This window comes from Sesamum indicum, linkage group LG7 (genome assembly GCF_026168435.1).
Source record: "Sesamum indicum cultivar Baizhima isolate 11 linkage group LG7, ASM2616843v1, whole genome shotgun sequence".
NCBI classification, from domain to species: domain Eukaryota; kingdom Viridiplantae; phylum Streptophyta; class Magnoliopsida; order Lamiales; family Pedaliaceae; genus Sesamum; species Sesamum indicum.
In genome coordinates, this window is record NC_142663.1 from 2,554,957 (window position 1) to 2,571,003 (window position 16,047).

The 16,047-nt window shown below is 36.1% G+C and overlaps 1 protein-coding gene and 1 pseudogene across 1 annotated transcript; both read right to left on the reverse strand.

The window, feature by feature from the left end:
• Nucleotides 1–9,558: 9,558 nt before the first annotated feature.
• Nucleotides 9,559–10,196, reverse strand: LOC148787459 (secreted RxLR effector protein 161-like; annotated as a pseudogene).
• A 2,477-nt stretch (nucleotides 10,197–12,673) lies between these two features.
• On the reverse strand, nucleotides 12,674–13,054 carry LOC148787460 (uncharacterized). Its single transcript, XM_088882370.1, has one exon. It carries the CDS (start codon nucleotides 13,052–13,054, stop codon nucleotides 12,674–12,676), a length of 381 nt encoding a protein of 126 aa, XP_088738496.1.
• Between the last annotated feature and the right edge of the window lie 2,993 nt (nucleotides 13,055–16,047).

Consider the following 16,047-nt stretch of genomic DNA (forward strand, 5'->3'; position numbering starts at 1 on the left):
CATATAGAGGCTGTTATATCTTCCAATAGTGAATGTCGACTTAATCCACCTTATATTTCTATAGAAACATGGCATAGAAGACTAAGGCATTCATCATACAATGTAATGCTTCAAGCAGAAATGATAAAAGGCGATGTAACATAACCTATACTTTGTTAAGTTTGTCCTCAAGCTAAATAACAAAGGCAGCCTATTCCCACTAGGATAACTACTTCCCAGAATTATTTTGATCTAGTTTACATAGATATATGGGGACCATATAAAGAGTATCCAATTTCAGAATGTACATTCCTACTGACCTTAGTTGATGATTACAGCAGAGCTAGCTATACCTTTTTAATGCAATTCAAATCTCAAGCTATTAATTTGCAAATTGACTTTCATAAAATGATACGCACTCAATTTGATAAAAGAATTAAGGTCATAAAAAGTGAAAATGGATCTGAGTTTCTTGGTCAACAGTGTCAGAATTTCTTTAAAAGAGAAGGAATAATACGTCAAACATCTTGCATTTATACTCCCCAATAAAATGGTGTTGTAGAAAGAAAGCACAAAAACCTTTTACAAATACCTAGAGCATTGATGTTTCAATCTAATGTGCCTAAAATGTTTTGGACAAATGTTATTCTTGCAGCAACCTATATAATTAATAGGATACTTTCACATGTTTTAGAATGGAAAACGCCATATGAAGTGTTATATAATAAACTAGTGAATTACAATCATTTCAAAACTTTTAGGTGTTTGTGTTTTGCAACATATGTACTACCCTATAAATCCATTTGATCTTAGAGCACATAAGTGTATATTCTTAGGATACGCTCCAAACTAGCTATATCACTTGAATAGAAGGATTAATTTAATCCTTAGAGATGTAACATTTAAAGAGGATGTTTTTCCTTATATGGGACAATAGCTTGATCCTATCACTTGTCCCATACCTCAAATGCTTGATGATTTGGACCAGAAGGAAACTGGTAACTCTAAGCATGCCTTAGAAACTGATCAGAACAATGAGAATAGGGATTCTGCAGAAAATTCACTTGAAGAAGGAAATGAAGATGTAAATCATAGACCTAATGAAAGACTAAGAAGATCTTCCAGATTAAAGGTTAGACCAATAAAGTTCCAAGACTTTATATGTTCTAGCAGCCTTAATTCTTCAGACTTGCCTACAATCATCCACAGCCACTCAATGTATACTTGCTTACTCACCGCTTCCCAGCTTCCACAAGAGCCTAGAATTTATTCTCAAGCAGCCAACAAAAGAGAATGGAGAGAAGCAATGGTTGTAGAACTTTAGGCACTTGAAGGAAATCAAACATGGGAAATAACTAAACTTCCTCACAACAAGAGAACTATAGGCAGCAAATGGATTTTTAAGATCAAGGTCAAACCACATGGATCCATAGAAAGATATAACACTAGATTAGTGGCTAAGGGTTATAACCAAATAGATGTATAGATTACATTGATAGTTTCTGACCTGTGGCCACAGCTGTAACAGTGAGAGTTCTTATCGTAGTTGTTGCTAAATTAAAATGGAATTTACACCAATTAGATATAAATAACGCATTCTAGCATGGAACCTTAGATGAAGAATTATATATGAAGCCACCTGAAGGATATAATGTCCCTGAAGGGCATGTTTGCAAACTAAAAAGATCTCTTTATGGCTTAAAACAAGCCTCAAGAAAATGGAACTTAGAATTTACAACAAAATTGGAAAAAGTTTGCGTCATTTCAGTCAAAACATGATCATTGTTTATTTACTAAACTAACACCTGCAGGATTTTTTTGTTTGCTTGTATATGTGGATGATGTCTCAATTGCAGGTCCATCAAAGCAAGTACTAACAGAAATTAAGCAATACCTAGACAGTCTTTTCACTATTAAAGACCTTGGACCAGCAAGGTTCTTCCTTGGTCTGGAAATGCAAGGTCTAATCAAGGAATTACAATCATTCAAACAAAATATATAAGAGAAATTGTGACAAATGCAGGACTTATGCAGGCTAAAGCCACTTCAACCCCTCTGCCAATAGGTTTTAAATTCACAGTTTTAGAAGATGAACAAATGTCAAATCTTGAATCCTATAGAACGCTTCCGATAGACTATTGTACTTAGGGTTCACTAGGCCTGATATTTGCTATAGCACTCAACAACTTAGCCAGTTCATGCAACACCCTTGCAAGGCATATTGGAGCACACCACTTTTTCTTGTGAGATATCTTAAAAGGACTATGGACAGAGGATTGTAGTTTCCTTCATAAGCATATTTCAATATCATTGCATTTTGTCATGCAGAATGGGCTACATGCAAAGACATTAGAAGGTCCTTGAGAGGTTATTGTGTGTTCCTTGGAAAAAGTTTGATATCATGGAAGACGAACAAACAGACCACTGTGGCTCGCACTAGTCTGAAGCAGAATATCGAAGTATGGGATCAACTACTTGTGAGCTTATATGGATATACAACCTTCTTGCAGACTTACAGATTACAGTACTTACTCCAATTCCATTCTTTTGCGACAACCAAGCAGCCCTTTACATTGTAGCTAGTCTTGTCTTCCATGAGAGAACAAAATGCCTTGAAATAGATTGTCATTTTGTATGAGATAAGTACAAAGAAGTATTCCTTGCACATAAAACACATTCCAACCAGACATCAACCTTCTTATGTTTTTACCAAAGCTTTATTGTATAATTCTTGAGAAATTATTATGTTTATTGTACAATTTAAAAAGTTAAAACTTATGACTAGTATAATGGTATTTTAATTAGAACATGTCTATATTTTATGCATCTAAATATTTTAGAGAGATTTTCATGAGTACTTGTATTCGGTGTGAATATGCTTTTGTATTTAATATTTTATGCAGTGTATTTCGTATTAAATCATTAAATTTTATGTTGAGATTTTTTACATTAAAATGTGTTGATATTTCTGTATTTTGCATCGAATCATTAGATTTTACGTTAAGATTTTCTATATTGAAACGTGTCGATATTTTTCATTTATGTTCATTGTGTAGTTTCCTTCAAAGATATAATAAAAATCTTGGAGAAATTATCATTTTGAAATCTTACATACCATCTACCAAACAAAATTTCTACTATAAAACCCCCAACGTTGCCTCACTCTTTTCTCGTGCAATTTCTCCTTTGATCTCTTTTTCATCATCTTGCTCACTTATATTCTTGCTCTGTTATTTTATATTAATATTGTTCAACTTATCTCTTTTTTATTTGAAGTTTTTCTTGATGGTCGACAAAATTTGAGTGCTTCATAAATGATGACAATATTTGATTTTTTTAAAAATTTTTGGATTTTATTTTTATTTTTCTTGGTATTTTTTCATAACCCTGAATAATTTCTTTGATTAATCTTAAGGATTAAGGAGGACAATTCTATGTTGATTAATCAAAATAAATTAATTGTTATTATTATGGGTGACTGAAGGTCCAAGGAGTGGAATTTCACTAAATTAGACCTATCTCTCTTCTTGATGGTAAAATTATTGTTATAAATTTTTTTATGCAAGTAAAGATTCTGATGGTAATTTTTTTTTCTTTGAAAAAAGAATAAGGAAGTCTTAATTATCTATGATCGAATGTTATTATTCTATATCTCAATTTTTAGGGGCTGGTGTTGTAAATTTTAAATGTCAATTGACCTGATTTTGTTTCTTAAGCATTTTTTTAATTATTTGTACACATATTTATATCTTACCATGATATTAGTCTTGACCATAATTTTTATTTTGATTTAAAAATTACAATTGGAGAATTTTGCTTATTCCTAAGGTACAGCCCTATGTATCCAGTAACAAATTACTGTAATTCTCTAAGCTAGTCAAAAAAAGAAAAGGGAAATTTAAAGAGTAAATCAATCCGCGTATGCCTATAATAATATACCCTATGCGGACATGGTTAACAAAATTTTCTTCTATTATTTTAATTGTATGGTGTTGTAGCCGGTGATATATGCCTACTTTGTTACTGGATACATTAGGCCGTTACGTTAAGAGTACGCAAATTTGAGCTAAATTTCACCACATCGACTAGAAAGTACATGAGCTGCAAGCTTGTGGATGTCGATGGGGATTAAGAAAATTATAAATGGAATCACACAAATGCCCTTAAAATGGGCATTTACTACGATGAAGCCGAAGATCTGCGCACTCTCAATCGAGATCGGGTCTGACCTGCTACTCGGCTCAAAGGACCCTTTGCTGAGGGCCATTGATTTGCCTGATATCCTACAACGTAAGATCACAATACATGACATAATTCAAGTGAACCCCTTCAGATAGGCAAAGGGATCTATTCAAATATTAGAAATGCATCATGTACAGTTCCTTTATGGTAAGACATTTATTATGCTAAAAATCTATATTAAATACATTGAGATTCTATCTCTAACCCTTTTAGAGATTTAAATATCGGAGGGTTTTATTTGGAAACCTCCCAAGCCTAATGATTTTCTCTTTTCTCAGGTCCCAAAACCATATAAAACACGAGGTAGCTGAGCGACCGGAATCAGATGCCAAAACTATAAAAATTATGAGGAGCATCAACTGCAAGCTTCACTTGCCATTCACCTCAAATGGGTTGCGCTATCACAAGGAACTCACGTTCGAGAGGGTGAGGGCACGGCCCGTGGCGATTCAAGCTTGAGATTTGCACCTCAAAGGGGTTTCTTTTGCTTTTTAACTGACAATATAAGATTATTAGTCTTGCCTTTGTTAGAGAATCTTCATTGTCACCGATACTTTGTTAAGATAACATTGTACTATATTTTTTCCGTTCTTCCTTTTTTAGTTATGATAAGTAATATAGTTTTGTTAATTTTTTTTTGGGAGTCGAATTTAAATTAAATATATGAGGACTATTTGCGAGATTTAGGACAATGAATACTAGGAGATGGAGATTTTCATGTCATGATTGGAGAAATTTCACTTACTTATTTGGTTAAATTCATTTTGACCCCCTTGATATGTCAAAATATAAAAAATTCCCCTATAAAATGTTTAATGTAAAAACTCACCCCTATATTTTTAATAAATAATCACACCACCCCTGGTCAATTTCAGCTTATTTTTTAGAAACAATGACTAAAAATACTCCTTCTAATCAACCGATCAAACTAGGCGTATTAATTTATAATTATTTTGATTTATAATATATATATTTTATACCTATTAAAATATATTAATAATATATATAATTATAATTTATAAAATAATTTCAAAATTATAATTATAACCCCCACCGCTGCCCACTTTGCCCCCACCCCCACTCCCCACCCCTCACCGCCCGTCTGGGCGACGCAATCGCCCTCGCTGGAGATGGCAAGTAGTTATTTATAAATTTTAACATTATTAAAGTAGGAAAAAAAAGAATATGCACCATTTTTTATTTTTTATATCTAGTCTGACATAATAAATTTACCAAAATGTTTTTTAAACTGATATAAATTAGTTTCCTCCTCACAAACACATTTACATAGAAAAATTACAATAACTAATCATAATTATTAAACCAAAATGTTAGTATAACATTGATGTAACTATCATTTACATTGTTGAACAACATGGGTTAACGGGCCATCAAAATTCAGATCAGACTGTTAGATATGATAAAACTTACAAAAAAATACATTTGGTAAAGTTTTAAACTTATTGGATATACGAATGTTGAGATATCGTACTCGAAACATAAGAGTAATCATTCAAGAGGGTGTATCATTGAATCAGGCCATGTGATTTTAAATCATACCGTCCGATATGATCTAATGGACACAGTCATGTATATATTTAAATTTCGTATGAATCAGGTTCCCGAATTTTAAGATATAGTAATTATTGATTAAACTTTTTAATCTCATTATATATATAATAAAACAATAGTTAGAATTGTTCGACCACCACCATCATCATCATCATTATTATTGTTGTTATTATTATTATTATTATTATGATTTTTAGATTAATTCATAAGAATTACTAAATTTTGACATAAATTTATAAATAATAAAAAATTATAAGTGAATTACTTGTCAATTTAAGAAAAATATAACGTAATACGAATATATATTAAAATATAACATAAAGTTTATATATGTCATATTAAATAATAATTTTAATTATAAAAAATTATAATTTACTAAGTTGATGATTAAATTTATTTCTATATAAAGATTAAATGTATAAATTAAAGTACCATAATTTATTATTATCCAAAATAAAATGTATGATATTGATTAATAATTATAATATATGGTCAATTTTGACTATAAAACTGATCAAATATTAAATATAAAATTAAATATATAAAGAATTCAAAAATTAAAAAAATATATAAAAAATAAATAAAAAATATTCACCAGCTCGCGAGCTGGTGAACGGCTACATCTGAGCTCGAGCTCGAGCTGGCTCGACTCATCTGCCACCTCTAGTCATGTTTTGACAGGGGACGGATCCTCTTCTTGGAACTCACCGTCCTTGTTACATACTTTGAATGCGTTAGACAAGGCTTATGATGACCATTCCGAGACACGATCACCTATTGCACAAAGGGCAACATTCTTAATGTAGGAGAGGTACTTTTGCAGATCCGTAGTTCCATCGTACTTCGGAAGATGGAGCTCTTTCGAGCTGATGGGAAGTTCATCTTCCAAGATTTCTTCATTGAAGGGAATACCCTGCTACTCCTCTAAGGGCGTTCCCGTGATTTGGTAATGGAGGTGTTGGAGGCCTTTTTATAGACATTCTAGACGTGCGAACCACTAAGGAGGGACATCCTGCTGGATTAGCGAGGGGGTCCTTGGCCTTTTGAGACCGACGGTGCAGGGGCAGGCAATACCGTTTGACTTTCCTACTTAAGGGCATCCGTGCTTAATGGAATTACTATGAAGGATGGGACTAGTATTGTCATTTGCTCCCGTATCTGTCGTGATCATATGTTGTGTGGTCCATAGGAATCCTGGGGAGCCCCCGAGAAGGTGTCTACGGAGGGACGGGACCATCACCCCACTGGCGGGGGCCAAGGATGTTCCTGCAACAACTTGCAAAGCCTGGGCATTGTCGGGTGCCTCCACAACCATTTGCTTGTTTGTGGAGTTGCTAGGAATCTCCATTGTTACTCACATCTTCAACTCTGTGTTCCCACAGATAGCGCCAATAATGTGTTCAAAAAATACACGGGTCCAATTGATATAGACTATACTCCAGCTTGGGCCGAAGCAAATACAAATCCTATAGAGAGGACCTACAAAAAAAGCGTCAGCACTCCTACGCCCAAGTTAGTTTTGAATTTAGAAATAAATAATTATAAAAATAAATCGTAATGACAAATCGAGATATGATTAAGGAATTCATTGAAGAAATTATGTTTAGGGTGTAATTCGATAGCTTAAGCAACAATAGAGAGCAATTTTCCAAATTCTAAAGGGTGTCCTGAAAGCATCGAGAAATACGAGTGGATCGGCCTGAGAATGTGCAAGCAGAAGCCCTAAAATAAAAATACCTAAATTAAAAATGAACGTAATAAAACCATAATTGCAAGGGGTGTACCCTTGGAGTACTCGGGCATTCGATGTATTTAATGATAACACTAATAAAAACTAAATGAGACTAATAGTAAAATGAAAACAAGAGGTAAAAAAAATCATGAATCAAGTATTACCACATTAATTGATTTACTTTGGACCTCCTTCGTTTAATCCGTTCACGCAAGACTACAATGTAGAAGTCCTCTAAAGTTGTGTCCAAACTACAAGAATTAGGGATCTCTAAACTCAATTAGCTAAAATAGAATTGGGGAGAAAAATACACCAAGTGTGCTTGAGAGGAGGGGGCTGCCGATTGGATTTCTTAGAGTAGCAAATTAATTTCTTTGTGTGTTATGAATGGATTAGTCATTCCAAATAACTAACGTATAGATACATATATAAACCTTGTATGGATGTACTAGAATGTGTCTAGATTCATTCTATCATTTATAAGGTAGTAAATCCTTTATTCCAAATAAAGAATGACTGACATGGCACTTTTCAAAAGTGAAATTATTAGTCAATAATTTTCTTTCCTAGAATTTTTCCAACAACTTAATTAGGGGGTGCTTTGGCCGATTTTTAATTAAAATAAAATACAAGGTCAAAATAATTTTAATTAAAAATTTAATTTAATTAAAGCCCACCTAATTAAGTCCATCATATATTTAATCCAATTAAATATATGAGCCCAAAAGGCCTTTATTAATTAATAAGTCCAAGTTATTCAATAATAAGGGCAAGCCGAATACAAATTAATTCTATTAATCTCTTCTTGGGCTCCTCCATCTAATGGATCCCTCTCATTCATAAGTAATGCAATTACTTATGGAATTAATTCTCAATTAATTCCTCGTCCCTTCTCGATGATTTGTGTGTGACTCTTTAGGTTCCCCATTCAATTAAACTTGGGCTAGTATCAAAAACTATTATTGATTAAATCTAAGTTAATTAATAATTCTCGATCAACCCTTGATCAAGAAAGTCCGCCACTATGGGTGTTGGTCTAGCACTGGTCCATGGAACTAGAGAATAGGCGAGTAACCATGTGAACTTTTAGGCTCTCGAGTCCATACGGATACGGTCCTTCCACCTACCGTCCCCCAAACTTAATTTAGGACATGAATTTGATGTCGATTCCCATCCTAGAATAGACGTCTATGCTTAATACTTGAGATCGCATTAAACCAAATTTGCTTGACATAGGAGCCTCTTTTCCTATTCGACCAATGACTGTGGTCACAGGTTTATAGTGCGTAAACGCATCTCCAAGTGCATAGGAGATACCTTTATCACGTTTTGACAGGGGATGGATCCTCTTCTTGGAACTCACCGTCCTTGTTACATGCTTTGACTGCACTAGACAATGCTTACGATGACCATGTCTAGGACACGATCCGAAATCCAAAATACAGTCATCGCATACACGTGACTGCCGTGATTCCCCAAGTTTGAGGAATACTCCCGTACTATTGGAGCCAGGGATTCGAGTCGTACTGACCATGCCTCCAACGCTTCCATATGACGATCCCCGCAAGTCAGTTCACTCGATTCGGCACCCAGCCACTAAGATCGCAAAGGCGTCCCACGTCTGTCGCCGATGAAGCACGACACTCATTAAACGAATGCAACTCTTAATGCAAGTCTCCATAGGAAACTTGGTGCTCATTCTCGAAGCCCTCGACTTGGAATATTTCAGACCCAACCATTGGAAGTTAGTTTCATGACCGCCATCCAATGCGTTATCCAACTGTTGCATGGTTGTGAAAGTGGTCTGTGGGATTTGTTGTGATGTTTGAAAGAAATGCAAACAAACGTGTTATGAGCACAATAAATGAAATGCTAATAGAGAATACTTATTCTATTCACTAAATAATATTATAGAGAATTGAGTTATTGGGAGAATGGATTACGTGTACACCAGTCTAATTGGCTTTCTAGTCACCTATTCTAACAATTTCCCGCTTGACCTAAAGCAATCACCCATCGACCTCAAACCCATCCTATCTAGATGTTAAGTATGGGCAATTTGTGATATAGTTAGTGGATCCACTGCTGAATCGGTCCATCATGACGTCACCTCTGCTCAATATCTCTCTAAGCAAATGGTAGCGTCTAAAAATATGTTTGGAACGGTGATGAGATGTCAGTTCCTTTGCTTGTGCTATTGCCCCATTGTTATTGCAGAAGATAACTACGGGCTCTGCAATGCTAGGCACCACACCCAACTTTTGGATGTAGTTTTTCGTCCAAACCGCTTTCTTAGCTGCTTCTGAATCTGCTCTATATTCAGCTTCCGTGGTGGAATCTATTGTGGTATCCTAATTGAAAATTTTCCAAGCAACCACAGCACCATTCAGCTTAAATCCAAACCCGATTGAGACTTGGCATCATTATCGTCAGATTGGAAGCTAACGTCGCTATAGCCTTCTAGTATTAATTCTCCATCTCCGTAAATCAAGAACATATCTTTAGTCCTTTTTAGGTACTTAAGTATGGTCTTGACTGTGATCTAGTGCGCCTCCCTGGCACGTGCCTGATATCTGCTTCTCACGCTCAAAGCGTACGCGACATCAGGCCTGGTGCACTGGACAACATACTGAATGCTTCCTATGAGTGAAGCATAGGGGATATCCGACATCCTTTTGAGTTTCTCATCAGTCTTGGGAGACTACTTCTTGGGCATCGTAATCTCATGCCTCATGGGAAGGAATTCTCGTTTTGAGTTCTCTATCTTGAATTTCTTCAAGACTTTCTCCATATATGAAGATTGAGTTAGTCCTAACATCCTTCTAAGAGGCCTCACCTATATCATTCATGGAAAATTGTGTGGGTAATCATGCTTCAATGTAACCCAACATCTTGACATTCTTATAGACACAAGGATCAAATTCATTTTCGATGAAATCACAACCCCATATAACTTCATCAAAACGTGTGTTCCAGCTTCCAGAAGCATGTTAACGAAACCGTTGAGAAATTCCGTTCTGACGTCCATCTGCCATATTTCATAGTCATACCATGTTACTATGATAAGCATAATCCGAATGGACTTGGCCATGGCTACGGGCGAATAGGTTTCCTCAAAATCGACCCCGGGTCACTTTTGCCACGAGCCTAACCTTGAAGGCTGTAACCTCCCCCTCAGCTCCAAGGTTAAGTTTGTAGACCCATTTGCACCCAATAGATTTGTGACCTTTAGGTGGGCCTACGAGGGTCCAAACTTGATTTAAACCCATCGAGTCCATTTCGGATCTCATGTCCTCAAGCCACTTATTCGAATCAATGTCCTACATTGCTTCTCCATATGTCCTTAGATCACTTTCCAATTGACTAGTCAGTCTCAAGAATCCATACCTGTCAGGATGTTGTGATTAGTCGACCTACGGAGGACTGCAACACTATCAGTGGGAACTATAGGCTCAAATGATGATCATATGGATCATAGAAGTAGTATCCCGCAGGTTCTTTTGGATATCCGACGAACCTGCACAGACTAGACTTTTAGTCTAGTTTGTCTCTCACTAACCTCTTGATGTACGCGACATTATGCCATAGTTCAAGTACTTGTAAAATGCAGGCTTGCCATACCATATCTCATATGGAATGGGCACCCTCTTAGATGGTGCCAAGTTAAGTAATTTGGCCGCCGTCTCAAGAGCGTGACCCCAGAAGGAAAGGAAAAATTCAGTAAAATTCATCATAGACCGAACCATGTCCAACAGGGTTCGATTCCTCCTTTCAGCCACACCATTAAGTTGTGGCGTTTCAAGAGAAATCCATTGAGAGAGAATTCCATTGTCTTTTAAGTAATCAATGAAATCAAGACTTAAATACTCTCCGCCTTTGTGTGACCGAAAGGCTTTCATTTTACGGCCAATTTGATTCTCGACTTCAAATTTGTACTCCTTGAACCTTCCAAAAGCCTCAGACTTGCACCTCATTAGGTAAACATAACCATACCGTAAGTGATCATCGGTAAAGATTATGAAGTACAAGTATCCTCTTGTAGCCGCAGTATTTAATGGTCTACAAAGGTCTGTATGGATCAAATCCAAAAGACTGCTGGCAAGCGCACCTTGTCCAACAAAAGGCTTTTTGGTTATTTTCTCTTTTAGACAGGATTCTCAAGTTTGTAGGTTGTCCAAACTGTCTACCTCTAAACTCTTTGAGTCTATCTTTTGAGATATAGCCTAGCCTTGCGTGCCATAACTGTGGGTTTTCATGATTATCTAATTTTTATTTATGTTAGGCAGTCATAATCCAATTAAACTGTTGGAGAATATAAAGACCATTGATTAATGTACCAAGCAGAAGAGAGTTATGATCAATCATCAATAAAAATAATGTTTATCGATCGCAAATTTATAACCATCATTGTCTAAAACAGAAATGGAAATAATATTCTTGATCATGCTCGTTACATACTAATAGTCTTTTAATTCTATTCGAATATGATCACTAATGACTAAGTCGAGAGATGCCACGGCTTCTGTAGCAACGGCCTTCCCGTCGCCTAGCCTTAGAATTATCTCGTCCATACTTAGCTTTTTGCTTCTTTCCAACACCTGCAAGTTATTACAGATGTGAGCTCCATAGCCAGTATCCAACACCAAGAAGTAGAATTAGTTATCTTATTCACTTCAATAACAAACATACCTGGGTTGGAGAGTAGTTGTGGGAACTCCTTCTTCCAATGCCCCTTTCTTTTGTAATGCATGCAGACATCATTTGCCTTCGACCGCTGAGAACCACAAATTTTCCCTTTCCCTTTATCCATTCTCACAGGAGAATTGGGGGCGCTCAAAGGCCCTAGTAATAGCTGTGACAGTTTTTCCCTTGCCCTTTTTCCTCTTCCAGCGCCAGGCCCTCTTGCCTTTCGCTTCGGAGGTTGAAGCCTCTCCTACCAATATTGCCGGCATAGACTTGTGGGGCATGCCCTCGTATTACACTAGCATATTATTAAACACATGAATAGACTTCTCAAGTCCGTTCATATTGTAGTTAATAATTAACAGGTCATAGGACGGAGGACGTAACTAAAGGATCACATCTATGTACGTATCATTGTCAAGCCCAGCTTTAAGGTCTTCGAGCTTCTCCACTAGGGATAGTATCTTAACTCAGTGAATTTGTACAGATGATCATTTGGCCATCTTGGTTGTGTAGAATGCTTTTGGCAGCATATCTACTATGCCTATCAGGAGCCGCATAAACTTCCTTCATATGGAGCATTATCAAGCGAACATTATCCAACATATCATATTGCTTTTGGATGTCATTGGACATCAAAGCCAAAATGATACTACGGACCCTGTGGTTGTCCTCAAGCCACTTCACGAACGTGACACATTCTTCGGGACAAGACCCTTCCAGCAAGGCTATTGGGAGTGGCTGGTACAAAACATAGACCTGGTTCTCGAAATCTGGGACAATCCTCAGATTTTGCAACCAGTCGTTGTAGTTCGTGCCACTGAATTTGTTAATCTCTATTATCATTGGTTCTTAGACATTTTCTAGAAAATAGAAAATTAAACAGAAATCAGCAAATGATTGTAATGTTATAATTTAAATTTAAAGACTTGGTCTTTAGTCTTTAACTCTCCCACTGTTTATACAAAAGCCCAACACTCTCAAGTGAGATTTCGAAAATAACATTTCCTAGAGTTTTGTGATCCACAAGCGAATTACTATGTCCCGCCTTTACGATTCCCATAGAAAAAGCGTCTTGGGAGGTATCTAATACCATTCTCATTCCATGATATTCCCAAGGTCTTTTATCTCACCTCTGGTTATGATTCCGAGGACTCCAAGCGAATCATGTTGCTCGGTGTTATGCCCAACCCATCAACCAAATCACATTTCTTTCCTCGCACGCCCACGACTCGTGAGACAGAAAAATGGTGAACATGTTCCTTTATTCACAACAATGGTCCAGCTTTTTTCTATCCCAAATGTGTCATGACTCGTGAGACCACACTTGGGTATCAATAGCTTCCTCACCATATTCTTGTAGTTGGAAGGCTTGGATGGATCAAAATCATTTTGATCAAAGTTCATTTTGGGCTTAATATTTAACTTGGTCCAACCAAGTGAGAGTTATTATTATGTTTTACACCAAGACCTCATCACATATTAACATTGCATGCATAAATATCAAATATTTAACGTATTGCCTGCAGTGAAACCTAGCATACACCTGTTGGATGATCACGAGCCCAATCTATGCGACCCACTGAGCCCGCAGTGAGTATAAGGACTGTCTAAGGTAGCCCTATGCTATTACAAAATATAGTACCCATCAACATATAGATGGATCTTGTGATACCTCCATGTGCCACCTTCTCCGTGGGCCTCCTTATCTGTCGACCTTCTTCTCCACGGGCTTGCTCAAAATAAAAACCTCACCAGAAATATCCTATACTACTCACATTATAATTTAAAAAGAAACCTCGATCAGAAGTTGGGGGAGTACATTAGGAGGGAGATAGCTAGCCTTATTATTCCAAGGCTAAAAATGAGAAGGAGGGAGAAATTACAATCATAAGGGCACACGGGCCCACTCAACAAAAATAAAAAGACATACATGCGGCTTTGGGCTCCGTGATTATCCATTCACATTCATTCTCGCACATAATAATAATTAATCATGTTAAACAAGAAAATGAATATCCCAGAAATATATCGAGATATCCAATACCACGACAAACAATTATATGTAGAAAACAACAAGCTTAAAATTTGCAATTCAAAGGGATGATGAAGCCCCGTGCATCAAATGCACACAAAAAACAACCAAATTAATTGCAGAAATTTAATTTTGGAAAAAATCCAATTTTCTTCAAAATTAAACTAGCAAAAATTAATATTTTTCCAAAAAAATTGTGAAAAACGGCCCAGCCGTCGGCCGTCAACTACATCAGCAGCCCAACGGCCGCGCTGCCTGTGCGCACGCGCACGCGCACGTGGTATCCACTGCTTACATGCGCGGGCTCGCTCACGCACTGCCTTCCAGTGCGCACGTTGGCCAGGCTGCGCATAGGCTCTCGCCCACTTCTAGAGTACCAATTTTCTTTTTATTTCCACACATTAAAGTGAAATTAAAAATAAGTATTTCTTAAAATACTTAAATCATCCAAAATTGAAAAAATTAAATAAGTTAATTTTCTCATATAATTATTCAAGAACAAGAAAAAAAATATCATGCTTCAAAAGTCTTAAAAATCATATTATCATGCTTATTCACATAAAATCATAACCCCTACATCAAACTGGACTCTGATACCACTTGAAAGCACCAAGAAATGTGAGTTGATCAGTCCAGAAACACGCAAGCAGAAGCGGTATCATAAAAATATGTAAATTAAATATAAAACGTAATAAAAACATAATTCCAAGGAGTGTACCCTTAGAGTTCTTGAGCGTTCGATGTAGTTAGTAATAACACTAATAAAAATTAAACGGGGCTAATGGTAAAACAAAAATGAGAGGTACAAAAAAATCACAAATCAAGTATTACCTCTTTGATTAATTTACTTTGAGACTTCTTTGTTTGATCCGTTCACGCAAGACTGTAACATAGAAGCCCTCTAAAGATGCGTCCACAGCACACCGGAATTAGGAATCCCTCAACTCAATTTGCTAATTAGAAGAATTGGGAAGAAAAAGACACCAAGTGTGCTTCAGAGGAGGGGGCGGCCAAGTGGATTTCTTAGGGTAGGAAATTAATTTTGTTGTGTGTTATATATTCATTAGTCATTCCAAATAACTAATATACATATATACCTTGTATGGATGTACTATAATGTGTTTAGGTTCATTCTACCATGCATAAGGTAATAAATCATTTATTTCAAATAAAAGGTGACTAACATGGCACTTTCCAAAAGTGAAATTGTTAGTCAATAATTCCTTTCCTAGAATTTTTCCATTAACTTAATTAGGGGGTGCTTCTGCTGATTTTATTTAAAATAAAATACAAGGCCCAAATAATTTTAATTAAATCCCAAATAATTAAGTCCATGGTATATTTAATCCAATTAAATATATGAGACAATAAGCCTTTATTATTTGATAAGTCAAACTTATTAAATAATAAGGGCAAGCCCAATATAAATTAATCCTATTAATTTATTCTTGGGCTCCTCCATCCGATGGATCCCTCTCATTTATAAGTAATCCAATTACGTATGGAATTAATTCCTCATCCCTTCTTGGTGATTTGTGTGTGACATTTTAGGTTCACCTTTCAAGTAGACTTTCGCTAGTGTCAAGCACTATTATTATTTAAATCTAATTTAATTAATAATTATCGATCAATCATTGATGAAGAAAGCCTGTCATCATGGGTGGTCGTCTAGCAACGATCAATGACACTAGAGACTAGGCGAATATCCATGTGAACATCTAGGCTCCCGAGTCTATACGGGTACGGTCCTTCTATCTACCATCTCTCGGCCTTAGTTTAGGATATGAAATTGGATGTTGGTTCC

Bases quoted from the DNA above. Each gene is read 5' to 3' on its own strand.
- LOC148787460 (XM_088882370.1), bottom strand. From the start codon at position 13,054: ATGATAATAGAGATTAACAAATTCAGTGGCACGAACTACAACGACTGG.